At 43.4% G+C, this 24,195-nt stretch overlaps 2 protein-coding genes across 2 annotated transcripts; one reads left to right on the top strand and one right to left on the bottom strand.

The window, feature by feature from the left end:
- Positions 1-1,283: 1,283 nt before the first annotated feature.
- LOC114447333 (heparan-alpha-glucosaminide N-acetyltransferase) lies at positions 1,284-21,140 on the bottom strand. Its single transcript, XM_028423548.1, has 18 exons — positions 21,039-21,140; positions 20,704-20,798; positions 20,512-20,633; positions 19,524-19,642; positions 17,749-17,818; positions 17,602-17,668; positions 16,443-16,513; positions 13,522-13,598; positions 11,596-11,626; positions 11,347-11,507; positions 9,454-9,566; positions 9,068-9,189; positions 8,429-8,552; positions 8,249-8,335; positions 7,078-7,155; positions 2,978-3,048; positions 1,842-1,954; positions 1,284-1,465 (listed from the first exon to the last, which is right to left on the bottom strand). The coding sequence occupies exons 1-18, from the start codon at positions 21,124-21,126 to the stop codon at positions 1,284-1,286; spliced, it is 1,791 nt and encodes a 596-aa protein (XP_028279349.1). The 5' UTR covers positions 21,127-21,140.
- Positions 21,141-21,819: 679 nt separating this feature from the next.
- Positions 21,820-24,191, top strand: pcbd1 (pterin-4 alpha-carbinolamine dehydratase/dimerization cofactor of hepatocyte nuclear factor 1 alpha). The gene is made up of 4 exons (XM_028423374.1): positions 21,820-21,956; positions 22,608-22,739; positions 22,817-22,897; positions 23,811-24,191. The coding sequence occupies exons 1-4, from the start codon at positions 21,954-21,956 to the stop codon at positions 23,901-23,903; spliced, it is 309 nt and encodes a 102-aa protein (XP_028279175.1). The 5' UTR covers positions 21,820-21,953; the 3' UTR covers positions 23,904-24,191.
- Positions 24,192-24,195: the final 4 nt, after the last annotated feature.

The following is a 24,195-nucleotide window of genomic DNA, read 5'->3' as shown; positions in this document are numbered from 1 at the left end:
TATGACAGACTATAGGTATCCTGAGACATATGCTCAGTGGTAATCAATAAAGACAGGGAAATGTGTCTGTGTGTGCACATGCTATACGTTTCTTTTTCTCCTGACGATGCTGAAGCGGCAACAAGTCCAGAACACTGCAGAATGGATTCAGCCTGAAATACAAGCAGAATATTTGTCACCTTCTTATTCCGACTCCTCTGCGTCTTAATTAGCAGCTGCTTATGATATTTAATAGGTGATGATGCTACAGTTACTGTAAGACGCCCTGAATGAGTCAGCTCATATTTAAACACCAAAGCTTTATCATTACATATACAAATACACAAACGGTATCTTTAGCCCTCTGTGGTGAATCTGCATTGATTTCATCCTCTGATGAATCAGCCCTGTTTTTTTTTTTTTCCTTCCCCTCATCGCTGGCACAGGAGTTTGGAAAAGCAATTAAGGATCTGAGTCTTGCAGGATGCACCCATACTGGGAACAACTCCTGCTCATAAGACAATTACCAAAAACCACCACAGCATACTGCAGCTTCTGAGGAGGGCGTAACAAGATCTGAGTGTGGTAGAGGCTTCATTTCATTAACTGGATGGTCATTTCATGATGTGCACACCACCTGACCTGATGCTGACAGACACTGATCCAAGCATGTTGGATACTGCCTTATATACATGTGTTGTAGAGGTGTGTGTAAATCACTCCACCAGGCTGTGATCTGCTGTGTTGAAGTAGCTCGGGCTCTGTGAGGAGGGTCTGGATTTGTGTAATTTCCCTGATTTTCTAATTCGATGAGTGCACGAGGTGTCGGCCTCATTAATGACACTCCTTTGTGAGTTGCGCATCTTGACCCCTATTAAAGTACTGTCACTCGGACAGCAGATGGTACACACACACACACACACACACACACACAGACACACACAAGGAGCAGGAGGAGGAGGAGTGGCCATGGCAACAGACTCGTAATGGTCGGCCTGGTGTGTTGTGGAATCACTCGTCCTAATTTGTTAAGTACCACCTCAGTATATTTGAATTAATCAGTCTATTTTGTGCAGGAAACAAGTGGCATCATATAAATCTCAGATCAGACATCTTGGTAGAAAACATTTAAAGCGTTTGTTCAAGGATTTTTATATCGTTTCACTTGTTTTTTGACATTAGATTAATCAAATATACATAAAATAATCTGATTAGGAAAGGTTTTTTTTTCCACAATAATTTATATACCAAGTATGTATATGTTCATAAAATCTACAGAATAACAGTAGGAGTGATCCTCCTGTTTATATTTTGAGGAAGAATCTCTTCCTGTAGAGCAGGTAGGCGATGAGCACCCACAGCAGTGTTCCCCACAGGCTCTGCAGGAGCCACTCCCAGTGGCTGCTCTGGAAGCGCATCTCCCAGCTGAAAGGGAAGTAGAAGCCCAGCAGCGAGTGACCAACATACACAAAGATGGAGTTCATCCCTGAGCACAGGAGAGGAGAGGACACAAAGCAAAGAGACAAAGTCTGTCACATGTTTCTACACAGTCTGTGCTGCAGAAAAAAAAAAACAAAACAAACAGACTGAGTGGAGCTGGGCAGAGGTCCAAAGGGTTTCCTAACAGTCTTACATTTTACAGTAGCTGTATAAAAACTCTTGTAGGAGTCTGGCCAAGAGTGAACAAATAACAAAACAGATAAGAGATCACAGTGAAACAGCCCTGCAGACACTTTGGTTCATGAGAAACCTGCAATGCTTCAACTAAGGGAGAACATATGTGCACTATAATATATATAATAAAACACTACAGCAGCTTTAAATGCATGTTGTTGTCGTCTGATTCCTTCAGTAAACAGTACCTGGGTATATGAAGGGCTGTCCACCCCACCAGCTCTTAACATCGATGACAAAGTACATGCTCCCCAGCAGCAGGAAAGAGAAGCAGCCCATACACGTCACGTAGGACAGCGACCTGCAGAAACAGCAACACAGCATCACTCTGGACATCGCTAAAATGTTAGCACTGTGTGTGTGTGTGTGTCGACACAACACATCCCCCATCAACCCTAAGCTGCAGATAAATAACACCCAGAAAGATCCTGGACCCATCCCGCAGAACTGCAGGGCCATTTGTGAGCATCAGTAGTGGATCCTTGGCACGTGCCCCGTGGAGCTGTGCCAGGCAGCCATGTCCCTGTCTGCTCCTAAGTGCAAGAATGTTTGATGAAATATCATCTAATGTAAAATGGCTGCCTACAGGATCTCAGCTGAAGTGGGGCCAAAAAAGGACTCTTGGCTGGGAGTTAATTACTTCTAGACATCCAGGCAGAGACTTGTACTCAAGAGCTCAATAACCTGTGCATGATGAACTGCCTATAAAAGCCAGGCAGGTAATAGCGAGGGATGAGCGTGGCGTTAGCGTGGGGGGGCGGGGGCCCCTGTGGAACATCATGAGGAATTTGCTTACACATCACAGATGAAATGGTTTTCTTCCGGCTGCAACATTAAAATGATTCACATCATTTTAAGGGGAATGTGGGAGGGGAACAAATGCCCAGGTCATAAAGTAATCTACATCTGAGGGAGCAATTACACCGTATTCCATGCATAATCATTATAAACGCTTCTAAATGTGCTGTGCCATGTTTTTTTTCCCATGAAGGTATGATAGTTGGAGTGCACTGTGGTTATAGAGTTACTTTTGTCCCAGAGCCTGATTCCCTCCCATCACACAGAGCTGGTAAAATGTGCAGTGAGTGATTGCGGGGCAGAAAGCATCCTTTATTTTTCTGGCCGTAAAGGAAGAGCGATCATGTTGTGAGGATAACCGCTCCACCTCACACTCCCGACAGCCCGGGTGATTATTTACAGTCGCAGCTGTCGTTAGAGGTAAGTAAACGCGTGTTTTAGCAGCCTTGATTTGTGCCTGTTGGAAAAACCATCCTTTCTTTTGTGAGGAAAAGTGGCTGGATTTAGAGGGTCAGGAAGCACTTACCAAAGGTTTTTATTGACAGGTATAAATCCTCCGTCTCGTGTGCACTTAGAAAGGATGGCTGCAGAGATTCCCTGAGGGTGGAAATGAAACAGATTTCAAATCGATGGAGAGCGATAAAGCAATCTGTGTTGGGCCGCTAAAACGTGAGGCAACAGAATCAAGTGAAGCCAGCAGATTAAACGATTATCTGAGAACGAGGTCCATCAAGACACACACATACAAACCTCACAATTAGAACCAAATCAACAAGCATAAAGACGTTAAAACGCATGGGTTCATCTGTCAAAGGAGACACCTGCAGAGTCACATCCTCCTGCAGGGCAATTCTCACTCCTACTGATGCACTGTCAGGGTCTGAAGAACAATAGGCTTCAATGCAACCATGAGAAGCCAGATGTGATGGACCAGGCGGACTTCCAGCCTCCTAAGGTGGACCCGGTCTTTGATAATCATCAACATCATGCATGGGACACAAAGAGTGCTCACTAAGGGCCAAATCTGTGACGGTGCATCCAACATATGATGAGTTGGGTGTGAGAAGAGTCCATCTTAATCTGAGGACACACACAGATTTTACCCTCGATTCCCAGAATTTGCCCATTCCCGGGCAAATTCTGCACCAGTCTGCACTACTTGGGGACAGTCGGCACAAAAATCTGTGCGACGGGAACAGACCCGGCCCAAACTCAGCCGCAGCCAATCAAACATGTTTTTTAAGCCGAGTCTGGTAGTGTGCAGTGATGACAACAGCCAACAGCCAATGAAAAAGCGACGGTAAGACACAGGAAACAGCATCAAAAGACGACAAGGAAGCAGCGGGGATATCAAAACACTGACGGTGCACAGCGAGAGTGGGCGAGGGGTGACCAAGAAAACATTGTCATCCATGTTTGTTTACTCTTTAGACCGTCGCCCACGCCAGAGTTTGATGCGTTCAGTTGTCTTTAGTTACAAATGAAATCCACCAGTCTGTGATCCCTCATCAGGTTCAGTTGTTAAGTGTGTGATCCCCCAGGCTTTCAGTTCTACTGAAGCCAGTCTGCTTGTGCTGTGAAACTGCTGAAAGCTGTGTAGTGTGATCCCAGCATTAGGACACCTCACACACACACAGTCCCATCTCTTCTGTGCAGAAGTCAGTATGTTAAGAGCTCCAGAATATGATCTCAGCTCCTCTTTAATCTGAAGTCCACATTTGCAGAAACAGAAATACCACCAACATTTTCTGCATAATCACTCGACTTGGGCTACACGTGTGTAACGAGAGCTGCGTGACTCCTATTCAACCTTTAGCCAGCCCTCATGTTTGTACATTTAAAAGGAAATAGACATCATCTGATATCATCTGGTCTGGCTTACATGTGTTTTAGATACATGAAGAAACAATTTTGTGCTCCACAGATAAACCCGGGGCAGCGTATCACCATCCAAACATGCTCATTTGGTGCATATCCATCATGTGTATAGATGACAGAATCGATGGTGTGGAAATAGCCTAGCTGGGGCTGGAGCGAGTCTCCAGGCTATCCAGGCAGCAGGATGTGGGATGGGGCTGGTATGTGGGGCAATCGCTCAATTTCAATCTCTCACTTCTGGAGCCTGATCGTTGGGACTTTAATTAACAGAGGCTGTTGTTTATTATGAGGAGGATGCACCTCGCTCCCCGAGTCCACTACAGAAAGCACAAACCTGGCTTTTACTGTATCAACACCCTCTGCTCCTCCTCCTTTGTGCTTAATGACAAATCCTGTGTTTGGGAGCATGCGGTAATGAGCTCCCTCCTCCGCTGAGGAGACCTGCTAATGTCAAGAGCACATGTCTGTAACAAGAGGCAGTTCAGCTCTGTTTCCTGCCTCCCCCCTCTGAGCTGAAATCCTATTAGAAAAGTCAATATCAAGAGCAGGCAGATCACTAAAACTAATTTTACTTTCTGTGTTGGTTAAAAAAAAAACACAACACAACTAAAAATAGATTTAGATTAAGGAAACCAAAGCAAATATACACGAGCAGAACTCGTCTGTATCTGTTGCTGAAATCAATAAAAGCAGTGCGCTCTCTCTGTCAACCGTTGCAACGTGAGAAAATCTATTTTACTGCGATTCTTTCTTTCAGTTAACCATGATTTTATATATCAATCCCCCACTAAACACGGTATATACCTGAATATATCATCTCCAACATCATAATCTTGAGTAGCATCCATGTCGCGGTATGATGTGCAGGGAGGGGTGGTGGGGGGGCATCATAAAAGCCTAATGTTTATTTATTTCATCATGTGTTACTTTATCACTCTGCGCCTCTGGGAGAAGCCAAATGGATCTAATTTATTTCACCTCCCTCCAGCCACTTACTGCACAATGATAGTCAATAAGATTCAACACCAGGAGAAGGCATAATGGAGGAGATTTGTCATCTAAGGATTGAGGTTAACGACATTAAATTCTCACAACAGAATTTCAATTGATTCTCAAATGTATAAACAGTTTTTTTTCCTCATCTACAAACACAAACTGCTTATATTGGATTTACTACGTTATTATTGCTACCTGCTAAACATAAGCAAGTCTCTAGGACTGGATAAAGGCACCACAGTCCTGCCGTGAAAGGAGCTAATTCTGATATTAGCATTTAGCTCAGTGCACCACTGGGTCTCAAAACAAAAAGCTTCAAATGCAGGAACACAAAGGCTTTAGAGAACAAACTATGACTAACATTATTCCAGGGCAGCCATAGAAACTGTGTGGTCAGGGCTCAGATGATGGGTCAACATTTCTGTTAGCTAGCAGAAGAACAGGAAGGAGAAAGAGGGGGAAAGGAATAACAGAGAAATAAGTCAAGAGATATTTATTTATAACCTTATGAGACCAGTGAACAAAGGTTCTATTAGGGAGCTCTTTCTGCACAGGAAATCCTAGCATGCAGACTCTTACATTCTGTGGCTTTGGGGGGAATTTTTCTTTGTATAACGTTTTAAATTTCCTTTGAGATATTGTACCTGATACTGACCTATAAAAATAAACCATATTTGACTTGACAAAGCAGACAAACTGACATTTATAGAACTGATCAGACAGCATAAATTGTTTCCTTCCTGCATAACCGTCTGTGAGGTTCCAACACACAGGTCAGCTAAATAAACTCTGGAGGAAGCCGACATCTAGAGCTGCACACAGGACCCTACATAACTTAAGACCAGTCTCTCTGCTCTTTCTTCTAAAGTCCCCTCTTTTCATCCTGCACAGTCTGATTTCAATGCAGCCAGCTCCTCCAGCTCCATCATCACTCCAGGTCACAGGATTGCCACTTTAGGAGGTCTGCTCCCTTCTAACCCCGTTTTACCAACGAGCTACAGCTCTGCAAGAAGCATCTCTACAAAACACACAGCTCAGCTGAGCCTGCTGTGTTGTCAGTCTTCCCTCCTGTCACAGGTTTAGAAATGCAAAACAAGCCATCTCCTGTATCACTGGGCTTCTCCCAGGGGGGGGCAGGGGGCTCAGTGAAATAGGGGCCAATCTGGCTCTTTTTGTGTTTTCAGACCACCCAGAATGAGAAACACTAAAACGAGTACAGCTCTCAGAAGCGGTGCAGATGTAACTTATGCTGCGTTAAATTAACCAATTTCAGCCACGTGTTTTTTTTGTGAAGATTTTGTGTGCAGGTGCCCGAGCTGATCACACTCATCATCAAACTGCTTCTATATTTGCAGCAGACTGTAAGCAGTATAACTCTTCTAATCTAAAACCACATGTGAGGCACAGACAGGCAATAAGAGACAGTGTGTATCCCCCCGAGGTGCCTGGATACCCATGTCTGCCCGGAAACACAGCCACACATGGATGTTGTTTAATTGTACTGAGATCACGCACATGTCCTCTTCCGAGTCCTGCTAATGAATGGCTTCAGCGGCTATGACTAACACCCGAGAGGCTGGAAAACACGTCGCAGGCTTTACCTGCAAGGCGACGTTAAAAAGACCATAAAAGTGCTCAGCTCTGCGTGAGTCATGCAGGCAGGACAACGGTTTAAGTGATTTGCTGTCTTAAATTATCAATCGATGTTTTCACTCATATATTTTAGCATCTGGGCTTAAACTGTGTACATACCAGGACGAAGGCCCACACCAGGAATCGACAGAGGATGTGGAAGTTCATCTCTTTGAAGCAAATGATAATTTTCCCTGCCTGTGGAAAAAAAAAATAATATAGGCAGAGATAAGCACAGCCACCACAAATCATACAGTTAATGAGAAATTCCACATGAACAGCAACAAGCGGATGTTTCCGTGTATTTGCCCTTGGGTAACCAAATAGGCCTGGGATGTGGCTGTCGATGCCGCGTCCCTGACGTAGCGGTCACATTTCTCCCATCCTGTCGAGCCAGATGTGGAGTGTAAGTCATCCTCACCCCCTGATTAATTTGGTGATGATGAATACGTTTCAGCTGAGAACATTAGCATGGGCCAACACAGGGAAGGGCGGCGGACACCTGGCGTGTCGTATAAGACTCGCTGACTGAAGGGCTCACAGCTAACCGCCCACTGGGAATTAAGCAATGTGGCTGCTTTTGGGCAGCAGCTTCCCACAACCCAAATGGTTATAAGTGACACTGTCGCCATCAGAGACTCAGGTCTAAAGACCTAAAGCTCTCTGCTTTCTGACATTTTGTCAATAAAGGAGGGCAGCTGTGCACCCACAGTGAGGCCTTTACAAAGCTGGCCTCACTGTCAAACATGTTTTTATTGAGATGTTAGCAGCACGTTAGCAACAAAAAATATTATCATTGAAGACACTGAGACATTATGATTCTTTAAAATGGCAAATTTGGCTGTTAGGTGTATTATAAGTGTATGAATGCATGCTATCACTGCAATGTGCATCACATTTAAAACCCACAGAGATTCTAAAATGCACGTTTTCTGTTGTTATTAGAATTTTTTTGAAATACTTTAATAATCCCAGAAGGGAAATAGGTTAAGGCTGCTGCCAAGCAGTGTCATACAATTAGCGCCACACCAGTGAGTGCACTGGAGGCAATGCAGGTAAAGTGCCAAGGACACACAACAATGACTAGGGAGGAGTTGGGATCGAACCACCAACCTTCCGGTTACTGGGCAACAGAGAGAAATCAAATAAAATTATAACAATATTATCATTTTTCATTGGTGCTTCTTAATACATGACATTTATCCTCTACGGAAAGGTCTGGAAAGTCTGACATTTATAATTTATAAATGCTTTCGTATCACTCGTTGAGTAAAGGAGCCATCCATCTTACCTGCATCCCCAGAAATCCCATGACAATGGAGTTGATTGTACCCAGAACCCCCTCTGGGTCAAAGGGCTGTGTGGTGTGGTACATTTCCTGGAAAAAGGCAGAGATAAAAGCAGAACCTGCACGCTTATAATTCAACCTGCTTTACCTTCTGACAAGTCTGTGAAAAAAAGGGATACTTGCTTTGCATGTGGGGTATCGGTACATGTTATCGCCAAACATCCATCTGTCAATGTATCCTGCTGCACCTCCAGTGCAGTTCGGGTAAAGGCCGTTATCACCAATTCCACCAGCTCCTAAATATCCCCTGAAAAACAAGATTATAATTAATCTATCACTAAAAGAGTAGGAATAAAATATAAAAAATGTATTTTATTAATATAAATAGTAAACCAGGCTAACAAAAATCACTTCTTTTTTGTCTCAAGATTAATCAGCACTTGGAAAGATTGCTACTACAGTATTTAATCCACAGTATTCCAAACCTGCTGCCATGCAGGGTCACAGACATGGAGGGAAAACACACACACACACAACAGAAGACACAGAGCGAGGAAGATGGATCCTCTGCCTCAGCTCCTCTTATTGCACATGACAGACTGAGATTGGCTAATTATGCCCTGTGAAGCATCCACCACGGGCCCATAAATCACAGCGGTTCATAACACCTGCAACACAAGGTGCACACTAACACCTCTGCTGCAGTGCAACAGCCCTGAATGGAGATTATCTCAGCACGGAGCAGAGGGAGAGTATTTATACCTTAACCATATGTGTACAGTGGATTAATCAGCAGTGAGTAAAGGCTGTGTTTGCTCTTACGTGGGGCAGTCGGGCACATGCAGGAGGAAAGTGAGGCACAGCCACAAAGTCTCCAGCAGGATGATGATCAGCCACTGTGGCCAGTAGAGGAAAACATCCTGGACGGGGTTCCACCAGTGATGCTGTATCACACACAAATCTTAGCATGAAGAAAGTTGCCATGACATCAATTTAAAGTCTTGATCTACACCTGTTTCTACCCCAGTACAGGTGTTTGTGCTTAGTGTGACTGTGAGGGGGAAGCAATCTTCATTACATTACTCACAGTGATGTTAACATGGACTCTTGTTTGAATGTGTAGTTTCAGGTTGAAACCGCCTTCATGTTTTGTTTTGTTTTTCTGGTAGATAATGAATGAGCAAAGTGAGGTTGACAGAGCTGCTCACCGCTCTCAGTGGGATTTCTTTCTGGCCCCAGAAAGTCTGCAGGAGAGACAGAACAAAGTAGGTGAAGCCCAGACGCTGCAGCACTCCAGGGACCCGCAGCCAGGACCAGGACACTGAAACACAGTCAACAACACACAGCTTAGAGCTCATCTATGAAGAGGAGCTTACACTTCACATGAGGCGCAGATATAACTAAACTTATATTAAGCTATTTCTGCTGATTTGAGCTATTGGGACTCTTCTCAATCATCCCTCACTGTCACTACTGTTTCCTGAAGGAGGTGATGGACAGCGTGAGGCTGCGTGAGGGAAATGGTGTCTGCCATCAGGATGTGGACATGTCAGGAATGTCGGAAGCTAATCAAAGATTCCCAGTTATCTCTTGGTCTCGACAAATTGGGAAGGCTAGGATTGGCTGCTGGTTGAGAGATTGATGATAATCTACACATTAGTTAATTGAAAACCTCTTTGCCACACAAAGTGGCCTAAAAACAATATCATCCCAATCATTGATCTGGACAAATCAAATAAGAGGCGGAAATCTCTCCCTTCACAGGAAAAGAGGAAGCTGAAGTACTAATGACACTTGAGTTAAATCTGCAGGTTACACCCCTCCCACAGAGATAATTTACTGTCTCTGCCCCCCCCCCCAACAAAATTGTCATTTAACTGCAACACCCTTTGTTTCACTTCCCGACAAATTTATGCGAGTGAAAACACCCGTTCTGACGTTCAATATCATTTAAGTGAAAGCTCTGCAGTCTACTCCTGAAGTCTGAGCGCCCTCAGTGATATATTGAACACAATAACGTAATATGCTGGACAGTCAGCAGAACTGAGAAGGCCGCAGGAAATTAGAGCAACTCAAAAAAAAGCTTTTATTCACAGACACCATCTGAAGGCATCTCAGACTTTCTGATCTCATCTCAATCTACACTGAAAGATTAAAACTCAAAAACATACTGTGCAAAAGAGTATATATAGATATATATATCTATATATACACACACAATAAAATAAAATACTCGTTTTTTTGACACTGCTTCGACCGTTATTTGGCAGGATTTATTTGAAGTGACTCACAGTTGATGTCAAAGGTTAACACCTTCCTCTGTCTCATCTGACATTGTAAAGGTTTAACATATTGAGCTGATGTGACTCCATTCTCTTATTAGATCAAGCCCTGAGACCGAACTGCCGAGGACGTCCTTGGAGACAGAGGACAAAGCTGCAGTTTATGGTAAAAGTCACTGTGCTGTTATGATCAGCTCCAGCAGCAGAGCCTGCAGCAGCTGCATGGAGCTGAAGGCTGTAACACTATCTGTTTGTAATTGTCCATTACCACAGCGGTTGTTTTTGCTCAATCTGCCTCTGTTAAAAGTCCCCTGGTGCTGGATTTTGAGACTGTAAACACACACACACACACACACACACACACACACACACACATAAATACAATAATTTCTGTTAACCTAGTTACGCAGACACACACCCAGAAAAGCCCATCAGCACCACAGATTGCTAATGTGTGAAAAGAGTACTGTGGCTCCCAGGTGGATGGTGAAATGGGGATTTTCAGCTGCATTATTGTGCTTCTTTAACCCCCGACGCAGCCCTGGAGCTTTAGCTTTTATCACAAATGAGAAGATCAACCCATTTAACATCTCTAACACAAGCCTAACACGAAAATATTCAGTTTGAGCTAGAATAATGTAGAATATTAGACAATGATTTGTATGATGATACAACTATTGCAAACTCCCTTTTGATATCCACTGGTGCTACCAATTTGTTGTGTTTATATACTAACAGGACATATTAGAAATGCTAGAGAGCAGAAAATAAGCACATTGACATGTACAGTGTTTATATTATTGATGTTTTTGCACCTACATGGTCCATCTCGTGGGGAGTAGTTGAGGAAGCAGAAGCCGAGCATCAGCAGGACGACTGTTCTCCAGGTGATTTTCCGCAGCAGCTGCAGGCGGCTAACTCCTTTCCTCTGCATGGATCTGAAAGCCAAAACCACTGAGGTCCCAATTATGAATACAAACCTGGAAGACACAACAGTCATATGTTACTCCTACAAGTACAATAATATGCACATACTTCTCAGGAGTGACTGCTTGGACCAAAACCTACCAGGGCATGACGAGATCTGCCACAGTCAGACCTGCAAACAAACACAGAAGCACAGTGTAGATGAACGTCAGCAGCAGACCTGCAGATAATGTGGTGCCACCATGCAGGGTTCACAGATCTTGCCCTCCTCTATTCCTGGCAATCCACACAGACAGCGAGGTGAATTAAGAACAATGTAATGTCCTTAAAGTGCTGCTTCAGTCATTAACTTTCCATTCTGAAAAAGGTGTGATTAATAAATATCTATGCCCGTGTGACAGCAGCAGCCCTGCAGCAACGAGAAGACTAATCAATCCACCTCTGAAATCAATACACCCTCGTACATGAGGCAAAGAGGCTATTACAAAGTTTAAATAGAGAACACCCATAAACAATGACATGCATATCATTGAAAAAATGCTGTTATAGATTTGCATTTTTTTTTTTTTAACATGCCCCCTCCCATCCTCCCCCAGCTGTCATTTAAACATGCATCCCTCCTCCTCCTCATCCCCTCCCTGGTTGTTAATAACAATAAACATGTATGGATCGTGCCTTTGATTTGGCTCGTATGAAGAATGGCACTCACACAGTGAGTGTGTTTGTTTGTGTGTGTGTGTGTTTGATACTTCATTTATCATAATTAGTGACAGCAGGTCAGACATGATGAGAAGAAGGCTGCCATTGACAGCCTGGAGTCCCTGCATTAACTGCAAATGAGGCTTTAAGCAAGAGTGAGATCTATTATAGGAGCTCTGCATATAACCACGAGGGGGTGATTGATACATCTGTGGCCAAAGGTAGAATGAAGGTAATTTATAGATAATATACATTTCTTTTTTTTTTACATAACCCTCTCCTACAGTATCACACAGAGTGGTCCACAACAGCCATCAGCACCTTCACAAGCTCAGTAGTTGGTGTAACTGTCAGCTAACTATGCCAGATCTCAAACTTCTTCTTTAACCATTGACAGTAAAAACTATGGACAGAGCTTCCTTGACGTCACCCGTTTGTTTCTGAAGAGCCGTTCTGAGGCTCGGTGGGAGGTTCCAGGACGTTGATGACTGCCGCCATGTTGGCAGCGTCACGTCCGCCAAAACTCCAAATATGGACAAAAAGGGGGAGCACGAGTGGGGTTTAGGGGGGCGGGCGATCGTGGAAGCAGGAAACTTACGTTGTGATACGTCAACTGTCTGTCACTCAAGCGGCAACGCCCATAATTATGCGTAATTTTAAGTCCGAATACAATTGAAACGAGTGAGTTGTAAAAACATTCACCCCCCCTACAATTGACACTAGAAGAGAACCTATCATCTGAGACCAGAGTGGTTTTTTGTACCAGGCTGTAAACATGTTTTTTTCTGCTGTGAAGTCGGCCATTTTAACATGGGAGTCTATGGGAAATTACTTGCTTTTGGAGCCAGCCCCCAGCAGTTGCGCGGTGAATTACAAGTTTTGACACTTCCGCATGGGCTTCAAGTTTGAGCCCCGAAGGTTGCCGCTTGTCTTTAACACTGTAGTCCTGGTGTGAACATTCCCAGGTGGTCCACTCCTTCTGCATCCCTGAAGCATCAGATTCAGCTTCTTTATGGCACATTTTAAATATTCTTGTCTTAACCTGGAAGTTTCATCCATGGATACAAAACTACAAAAACACCTCAGGATCCACCTCAAAAACGGCAGATTATCTCCTGACATGCTGAATTTGGTCACTTGGGAGTTTGCTGTGGTTTGTTATTGTTCTTGCCACCTAACAGGCTCTACAAAGCACTTTTATTTGATTTTTACAGCCTCTATTGTGGTGACTAATTGCCACTTTTAATTAATCAAAAGAGAAATCCTGCACCAACTTCCTGCAAACTGCATGTGCATGTAATGCATGTAAGCTGCATCTGCTTCTACTTTGGGCCAAGCACTTAATCAATTAAGTATCTTGTACTTAACCATTCCAAGGCGCATGCTGAAAGAACCAGTAGCCTCCACCACCATAGTTCACAAACACCATCAGTGTCAAAGAAAACCTGCAAAGACATTAGAGCGTGAACGTTAGGGCACTGTGTGAATATTTGTAAAATATGTGCAGTTAAAAATCATTAAAATGCAAAACAAAATAAAACTCTTTGGATTTTTCTGACAGTAATACTTTATTTATGTTTCAATATGAACTTCTGAATGAAAGTTAAGGAGGCCTGAGGAGGGTTTTTTCACACTCCAAATGCAAGGTAATGCAATGTAAGCATTATGAATCACTCAGGAAATGAACACTTGTCCTCTGGATCTCCTCAAGCAGGAGTGCTGACTAAAGACTTTGCTCCTAATATATGATACACTTTATACTTTAGCAGTGGCCAAGGCTGCTGAAACACAGCACACGTGATGGAGTGCTTCACTGAATCAGACGCTGGAGGGAAAAAAGGTGTTTGCGTTGCATGTCAGAAAATGGGTGGAGGAAGAGGGGGGGGGGGGGGCATTACACAACACAACAAAGTTGCAGGGGAATGTAAGCGGAGGAGATGCTGCTCCGAGACACATTCAATCCTCCCTCAGCGTCACAAATAACATGGATTTATGCTTTTTTCTGTGTGTTATTTAATCAAAAAGAAAATCATAAGCGGGGTCTTTAAGAGCCGTAACAAGATTAGGACAACCTTTAAGAACTAGACTGTCTGATAAGGTGAACTGTATCTACCTCTGCCTCCTCTTGTTTTTCTGCCTAAATTCAATTAAGAGGTGCACCAGAGCCATTACTGCTCTTTTAGCCCCAACCTGCTGATACAAGATTTTAATCGGTCACTATCATCTCAAAAGGGGCTATTAAAGCAGAGTAAACCCTGCCGCATGTGTCTGTGTACTCTCTCTCTCTCTCTCTCTCTCTCTCTCTCACACACACACACACTATCATTTAAATTTTGACGAACATATCCATTAGTTGCCATGGTTACAAAGACAAAGGTTAAATCACTAGCCAGATGAGACCCTGCGAAAATCCCTGCTTATTGGCCATCTTTTTAATTACTGTGACTCTGAGTGAGGGCTCCATTACATTACACACACACACGTGTGACCATAGCTGCCGCTAATTACGATCAAGGGAAACAAGACGTGTTAATTAATCTGACGTATACTGAAAGGTCTTTGTTTTGTGCTGCATTAGAGTTGATGATGTCCAGGTTGAGGCACTGCAGACTGTTTTTTTTTCTTTGTTCCTAATCAAGTTTTAAGTTGTTAATATCCCTGTGAAGCTCTCCACCGAACATTTGTCACCTCAGTAATAGACTTAATTCCTGTCTGGCGATCAGTATTTATGATTTATAGCTAACATATTACAGAGACGTGCCTTTCATCCAGCAGTGACAACTGGTTATGACTCACTGATAGACACTTATAGACTTCTTTGATTTGAATCTCTGTACATTAGCATTAGCAATTTAGAGTATTAGCTCAGTACTCTTCCTCCATTGCAAATGGATAGTTACACTGTAACACAGCACAGTATTGAGTTACCTACTGTACTGGCTATATCAAGTGCATGGACACCCAATCTAGTCATAATAAATTACAGGTTGAGTTGAAATGCCAAAGGTTCTTTTTTTGTGGCCAAACATCAGAAGCCTGTCTGAAACCCAATCGGAGGAAAACTTGGATCTCAGTCAAAATAAGGTCCGGAATGAGTCAGCCACCTGGTGTCAAACTCAACTCACACTCCACGGTTTTGCTGTAATAGTTGTTCCGTCTGTTGTACGCCGCTGCTAACTATACTGAGAAAACTGGCGAAAGGCTTTCAGCAGTACGACACAAGATTAAAATCCAAATCCTTTTAGAAAAATTAACACGCAGTCGCACTCCACAGTTCTCTGTATATCATGTCAGTGGAGCCTGAGCAATGATCAGAAAAAGCTTTCAGCTCAGAGGAAAAGCCTTTTGCCTTCAGAAATGTCTCAGCATTTATGGCAGATGACTGATGTGTCTGTTCTCTGTAGAAAGTTGTTACTTATCAGCAGTATGGATCATAAGTCACAGGGCTGAGGAGGCACACGCGGCGTTAATCTTGAGCGCTGAGTCACAGTTTGATTGAGTGCATTGCAAGGTATGAGAATTTCCAGTATTGCTGATCAGGACATCAATACGCGACAAGTTTCTGTAACCCCAGAGTGACAGTTCAGCCAACAGGACTGAGGCAGGGACTGCAGGAGGAAGTGTAAATGAAGGGAAATGAAATTAAAATGTTTCCTTTTCTTGAACCTCTGGTGAACATGTACTCCCAAACCAAATAGGACTGTGTAGTATTTTCAATTCAGCACATGTGCTCTGCGGTTTCAGATGCCTTTTCATCCAAGAGGAAGCCACAGATGGAGAAGATGCCAGTCGCCTGCTGGATGCTGCCTGTGTACTGCTGGATTTCCTCTCACTCTCCAGTTTGGCAGGAGATCTATGGACGTGTGGATGTGTGCTGATATGTTGACGGTATTATTACATCAATTATTTGGCAAGGGGGAGGTCAAAGCCACACCAGCATCCTGTTTCCAGAGAGGCGTGCTTTGTGTCTACCCCCAGGCCACAATTAAGGCTAGCAGGGAGCCCAGATTCAATCACATGCATCACTCCTGTCCCAACAGCAACACACTGTTCCAACCCCGAGACACACTGATATCAGAAATGATGCCCAAAGCTATACCGCCTGATAACAAAGGACTCCGGGGGTAGGAGGGCAGCATGTGGCCAGACTGTGACCCCTGTAATTATTCATTATGCTGGGCCTGTAGATCTTCATCATGCCTCAGACTCCTCTAAACAGAATTAACATGTGACCGAGGAGCATGTGGTGATAGACCGATAAACAGGATGGTTGTTGATGGCGTACATACCCTCGGAAAGTGTCCAGGGAGAGCAGGCGTGGTGGTTTAGCTTTGCTGGCTTCAGAAGTGTTTACTCTGCCCTGTGGATGCAACAGCAGGCAGACAAAATGATGTCAGCGCTAAAACAAAAACCCCTTTGGAGGAAGGAGCAGGGTCATGTAAGGCTACTGGACGAGCAGCTAATGCTAGCAAAACAGCAAAATAATTAGCTGGAAGCTGGAACTGTGGATTTGGTTGGAAAATGTCTCTGTATGTTCACTACAATAAATACCATGTGGTCATTTATTCAAGTTTTATTATACAAATATAGTGTACTACAACTTTGAATTCTATTTTTGACACCTAGTTTACCATAAAGTTCCAAATGAACCTCTTCTGTGGCAGTGGGTAATTGTAATTGATTATAAATAAAGTTCTTTGCCTTGAAGTGGAAACATTAATGTGGTTTTTTTAAAATGGAAAAATATTGACAGAACCAAAGGTCCAAAATGCTGCATCAGGTCATGTTGGGAATCTTTTTTCTTCTCTCTGAAGGCAGCATTTTGATGACTCTGGCCTGTTGCCCTCTCAGTTGGATTAGCCTGACTTGTTGGCCTCTGTGCTGTAGTTTAAAGAGCCAGAGCAGGAAGACACCAGCGCTAATATGTCATGATGGATCAGCATGCCATCCAGACGGCATATGGAAGCCAGAGACATCTTGCTTGGGAGAATGAGAGGAGCCATTCATGCTCACCAAAAATACACCCTGGCTCTTTCCGTGAAGGGAGATGATTGGACGGACACAGCGCTCTATCGCTTCCACGCAAGTCTGCTGTACAACTGGCTCTGCTAACATTTGTATCAATCATTCCATTAGTGTCTCCCAAATGGCTTGATGACTGAAGTCGCTCAGCAATTTCGGTATGCATCTCAGGCCGCATAGTTGGCCAATGAAAATAATGTTGGATCGGACTATGTTTGATTAGAAAACAAGGCCTCGTGTCAATCTTTTTCCACAGAAATGAAATAATTTAGCTCTTTGCTCCTCTGAATCCTCTCTAAACTGTAATCATTTGATTGGTTTATGATTGATCTACGTCTAATCAATCACATTATACTTCTGTGTCATCTAATTGCATTTATTCAAATATTAATCTAATGCATTCATTAGAAGCAGCAGTTTACTTACATTATCCACTGAGTACTCTGGGGCTTGGCAGCAAATGGTCTTAATACATTTGGATGTACAACGCCTCCTGTAAAAGGAACACGTCTGAGCTCTGATGGAAGAGTAATCGGAGAAGAATTTCTCTCATGACTGATTTCAAAAACATACCTGTAGATGTACGGTACGACGACGAACAAGAGAGCCATTATGGCCAGAAGCAGGGCTGCCACCACAAGAGCTGGAAAAATAATAAAAGGAAGTGTTAACAAACGGACGTCCATGTCAGGAGCTCCATGCTGTAATATCTCTATCAGAATAGGATGTGACTGGGGGACAACAGGGCTGACTGCCAGTCCAAACTGTCTGCTTTTTACTTGCCTCTGGACTCCCATGTGGCTTTCTGTCAGTCAACCAGTGTCAAAGGGGATCCCTCAAGTGACAAACAAGAACCTAATGGAAAACTCTTGGTCAATCTATCAAGGAACAATCACTCAGGGTAATCTAACCCTGCAGGCATCTGAAAAAGCAAAATGTACGGCTACACTGGAACAAGTGCGAGCAAACAAAGACCGAGGGAAGGAGCCAGAGGGCAGCGCAGACAGGAGCAGTGTCAGGACAAGGTTTACAGTGCAAACACTGTGGAGTAGATGAGTTTTATGTTGTTACAGTTTTCCAAGTAAAATAGCACCAATCACTCCATAACAAAGACAAGAATATTAACAGAAATCGTATCACTTATCACATCATAATAAAACTCGAATATATATATATATATATATATATATGCCCAGGAGGTATCGGTAAAGTCCTACTGCGTCAACATACAGGAAATAAGGGAGCAGTACACGCCGTGGTTGTCTGCAGTGGAAAAACAAACAAAAAGAAGCCATTTCAACCCGAGCTGAATACACACGATACAGAGCCGTCCACTCTGAACAAATAGTGGTCACTTAATCGCCTCTGAAAAAAAAACAAGTAATGGCATCTCTGAAGCCCACTAATAAAAACACCATAAAGCTCTCAGGACGTGAAGTGGAACAACACCAGCCTTCTGCTGGCTCTATCAGTTACTGTCAGAACATGAACAGAACATGAATGAGGGGCAGCGTTTGCTAATATATTCGGTAAAGTCGAACAAACACTTAATAATAGTCAATACTGTGTGAGAATGAAGAGTTTAGCAGGTGACTTGTGGTCTGTGGTACAATGCAGAATACAGTACTAACACAATTAAAGGGTGCATCTGATAGCAGCTGCTTGAAAAACACCCAGCAGATGACCTCATGAGGCCCCGCAGGCCGATCAATCCGAGACGCTGAAGTAAACTTTGAAATTCCCTAGCAGGGCAACTCTTACCTGTCTAGAGCTGCTGACCAGACCATTACTTAAGTTGAGCAAGTCCTATGGGGGGTTTGTATAATCACCGGTCTGTGAAGCTAATGGAAGCTCATCATACTGTGAGAGGTGCAGTCACACTGACCATAACAGATAATGGCTACTTGGCCTTAAAAGTCTGATCTACAACATAATCTGCAATATTGTTAAGTAGAGTGTACATTATGGAGAGAGACGCTTTCAAAATCCCATTACGCCCTAATCCTTCCACACACTCCCTAATGTATTACCCACAATCCTCCATGCATGCCGAGCCAGGCCTTCAAAACAGGCAGAAAAGCTTTTCTTTTATCCCTTTTCAAGAAAGCATGTCTTAGCTGATCAATACACATCATGTCCCATGAGACAGATGAGAATCAGTGCCCAGTAGATGCGGACAGGACAAGTGATTCTCCTCTTTGCTGACTCAATTAAGCAGAGAATGGATCAAAGATCTCAGCCTGAGTGAGGGTTCCTTCACTGTCACTACGTCTCAACGAGGCAATCAAGCCCAGAGACAATATAATAATGCTGAGATGCATTATTCTTCATCAGGGCAGTGTACTCACGCAGGTACGCGTTGTCTGGGCTTTTGTCCACAGTGCGAGTGCAGCTGGGTTTGGAGTCAGCCTCTGAAATCTGGATCCACACCGAGTAATGGCCGCCTTCCTCATACGTTTGACTCCACCTGCAGCCAAAATATTCACACACTGACCTTATAAACATGTTTGACGCTTTATTTCCTGATATTTTCCTCAAAATCAGACAGTGGGGGGGGGGGGGGGGGGGGGGGGGGGACAAAAAGTCTTCATGCATTTTTTTTCCATATCTCTAAAGCTCATGAGCACCACCTAGTGCCTGTATACATAAAGTGCATACCCCTGTCCTCTCACCATCTCCAGTTTCAGGCCCCCCAAAAAAAGCAAGCATTACACACTCATATTGATCCGCTGTTGGGATGACATACTAGCTATCACTCAGAGTGTTTTTTCAAAGAGGAAAAGGAAATCAATAGCAGCACAGTCTGGTTAGAGACCTCAGCATTGATCTAAGAATACCACGGGCAGACCTCTGAGGGATCAAAAAAAAAAAAGCAGCCAAAGGCAACCGAATCCCTGGTAGCATGTTTACAAGTGACCCCCAGATGGAACGCTCTGCCTCAGTGTACTGTCAAATCTGACTGTTTGTAAATATGGTGACTGTCTCCTCCAGTTAACATCCCTGCTGATGCTTCCGGAGGACATGTGGCTTTCAAGCTTTAATGAGCCCTTTTCATCAATATTGGAATGTCAGGTCTTATTAACCCCAAAAAGGCTCCTGATCGATACCCGGCGAGGTGCTTTAAAGGGAGGGCATCACTCAGGTCCACAACGCAGGTCAAGATTACTCCCCCCAGCTCTGTAAATAATCTCACAGACTGCTGACGCAAACATCGGATGCCACCGCACTATATTATGTCTGTAGACAAGAGCAATGCACTCCTCCCACACATGCAGATAAGCAAACGAGAAACAAATCAGCACGGACTGCAGGTGGGTTTGACAGCTGGTGTGTTACCTGCAGAGGGTCTCGTTCCTGGTTCGGCGTTCCACTTGAAGTGTCAGTGTGAATCTAGTGCTGATTACAGCCGATGCATTGTTGTTGTTGGGTTTCACACTGGCTAAGTGCTGGTACAAACACTGGAAAACATTGGAAAATCTGAATTAAGATAATGGATGCAGCCTGTGCATGAAGTGGATGTTGAATTACCTTATAGCAGTAGTCAGATGTGTAAAACACCTGTACTCCTTCTGAGAGCTGGTTGTGAAACGTTAACAGAGCCTGGTCCATTTTCAGCATGGGCGCTGCACACAGTCAAAACAACACTGGTTTAACCCCCTGGCACATCATAAATGGGAGATAGTAGGTGGGTGTATCAGATCATCATCAAGATTACAACAGACTCGACACCGCTGTGAGTGAACTCTCTTGTTTTTCTTACACTATATTTAAGCCTGAAGTATGGACAGCAAACACTGATTGTCACAAGACGCTACACAACAGCTACACCACCACAGGGACATTTTACTTCATCTGCAACTCACCCTTTGCGACATGCCTTCCATAGCTGCTGGTAACAAGGACAATAACCACAACAGTTAAAGCTGCATGTATCCGTCTTCTCGCCTCCATGTTGTTGGTTGAAGTCTATCTCTTCTACTGCTCATCTTTATAACTCTCACACAATATAAAAAGTGGTCAAAGGGCAGTGTGCACGTGTGGTTGTTCCTCTTTGTGATATATTACTATTTCAGCCCACATATGGAGCAAATATAATCGTCATAATTTGTGGACACGACACATCAAATATGCACATACTCAGGTTTGGCATTTGTTGATGTTTTCTAAAAACATCAGCAGTCTAATTTTTTTTTTTTTACATCCAGTCAACTGTTTAAAGCTAATCACTTGTCACATCCTCTCGCTGTTTTCATTTCATTAACCAGTTCATTTCCCTGAGCGCTTGCTGTGACAGATGAGTTCACCGGGGCAATTGCACAGGAGCAGCTCATTAACCTCTGACATGAACTCCAGGCGGCTGACGAGCAAGCAATCATTTAAAACCTGCTGAACAGAGACATTATAATCTGAAGGCGATTATGCTGAAGTTCATGTGTGCATATAACATTGATTATTATGGAGAGCACGATACATCATCCTGCAAACACGGCTGCACTGGCCCTTTGTGTTGAATCCAGCAACAATAGCTGGCCTCCTGCGTGCCTTGTGCAACACATGACAGTTTATGATTAAACCCCTGCTGACAGGTGGTTGAGCAGCCTATCAGAAGTGGGGGATTTCTGCTCAGGCTCCTGCAGGGGCAGCTAAGCAGGACCCACAGCTCATGTGTCGGATGGATTCATTCCAGTTGCTCTCACTGACTGCCACAGTAGATCTGCCTCTGTGCTGCAGACAGCTGGAGCTGCACCTCCTCTGTGTATGAAAAATACTCGGCAAACATGGTGAGTACACAACCGTAGAGACGTTTGCTTATGGCCTCACACACCTGTTGACATTTACATGCTCTCATAGTCTATTAGATAATGTTTTTTTTGCAGTGAGACAAATTCTATGAGTCATTTGTAAAGGATAGAAAATTGCATGTGTCTCTGTGTATGCATAAAGCCTGTGTGTGTGATGAATAGATGAGGCTCAAGCCGGGGGGAATTGTTTGTGCGCTGCCCATTCACTGCACAGATAGAGCAGATTAGAGCGTTGCTATGAAACCTGTTGATGTCACCCTGTTCAGACTGTGGTCATAACATCTGTTTGCTCTAAAAGCATGACTGCTCATCTCGGGTCAATGCCTTCAAATGTCGCCTGTAGATTGTGCAACAAAATCATAGTTGTGAAATGTCAGGCTCGTGAAGGCTGAACAGCATGAGCCTAAGTAAAACTTTATCCATGTGACTTTGCATCATGTGTCCTGATTAGGAAGGGAACACCACCCTCTCCTCCAACCACGACACATACCTTTGAAACAAAAAAACACAAAAAAAAAAAACGGAATGCAGCCGCTCATTGTTTCCAGATGGTATCCTTTGCAACCAATCACAGTTTGAGTTTGTGAAGCTGCCCCTTCTCCAATATCTGCTGTACTCTGTCCCCCACAGGCTGGCAAGATCCAGAGTCTGACAGAAGAGGAGAGGGCCCACCTACTCCCCCTGCTGCGCAACGCTCAGTGGGTGGAGGTTGTAGGCCGGGACGCCATCTATAAAGAGTTTATTTTCAAAGACTTTAATCAGGTCATTGTTACTCTAATCTCACACACTCCACATAATTAGCTCCTGTACATATGTGTGTGACTGTATTTTTGTTTCAGGCGTTTGGTTTCATGTCCAGAGTGGCTTTACAAGCAGAGAAGATGGACCACCATCCTGAGTGGTTCAACGTCTATAATAAGGTATAAAACACCCATAAAGACAGATGAGATCATAAGCCAGGCTGAATCACAGCTTGGACCTGTTATTGTGTAACCAAAACTTAGAATTTATTAGTCTTTTTAATAATATAATGCACAGTTATGTGCAAACCATGAAAGACAATGGTCTGCCAAAGATGATCCTGCCATCACCCATAAAGATCTAATAACAGAAGATGGTTGATTTAATAGGTCTGATGCATTAAGCTAATTAGCCTCCTCAGAAAGTTGCAGCACAGTTGTCCTCTCACATGGAGTTATACACCCACTTTACCCTTACGGTTTATTGTGTACATGTAACTTATATCATATCCACACTGTTTTAGTTTCCTAATCAAAACAGTGAACACTCGTAGCGCATGTTGCAGCTGTTTTTAGCCAAAAAGCTACCTGATGGCTAGTTAGCAACAAGCTAGCGAAATGCTACAACGCGAGCAACAAGCTACTACCTGTCTGTGGCGCATTATAAATAATAAGTATGAATATTAATAAATTCCACCAAAAACGAATATAATATGTCTAAATAATGTCTATACTAATATAGACAAACAACACGAGATTATCAAACGGGAGAATATAGCTAAATAAACAACCATTAGCTAGTTAGCTAGTATGGTAGCTACGTTTTGTCAGCTTAAACGAAGTTAGCAAAAAGTCACTTATATTCATATTATTACATTACATTATTTATAACAATACTAAACACCTTGTCATACTTTTATACTGTTTAAAAGAACATTGTAAGGCCTTCCGTAGCACACAGAAAACTGTTTATTGCTAATATGTGTGGGGGTGTGTGAGTGAAAAGGCTTTTGCTAAAGCTAACACAGAGAACAAAATACACCCTTTTTCAGTCATATGAGTGTCATACTCACATTTTACCTTTTCCACGCAGGTCCAGATCACTCTGAGCACGCATGACTGTGGGGGGTTGTCCCAGCGTGACATCACGTTGGCCACCTTCATTGATCAGGCCTCCCTGATGTGAAATCCTGACCTGCTACAAGTCCTCTTTATATTAATTCAAAGGACAAAACTCTGAAGATGTCAAAACCCAGAGAGTATGAACTTTAGGCTGAGGAGGGCCCAAAGTAGCGTTAAAAAGTGCAGGAGCTGGTTTTAGTAGCTAAACAGTGATGTTTACAAATTAATAATTTCTCAGCACCCATTCCAGTTGTTACAAAGGACAGTCACAGCGTGTCCTTCTGTCCTAATAAGTGTCTTAATGTGTCCCGTGTGTTTTGTACTGTGAGTAAAATGTTATTTTCTCTGCCAACCTG

The sequence above is a fragment of the Parambassis ranga genome, chromosome 15 (assembly GCF_900634625.1).
Source record: "Parambassis ranga chromosome 15, fParRan2.1, whole genome shotgun sequence".
Taxonomy (NCBI): Eukaryota; Metazoa; Chordata; class Actinopteri; family Ambassidae; genus Parambassis; species Parambassis ranga.
This window is presented reverse-complemented; position numbering and strand designations above follow the sequence as displayed.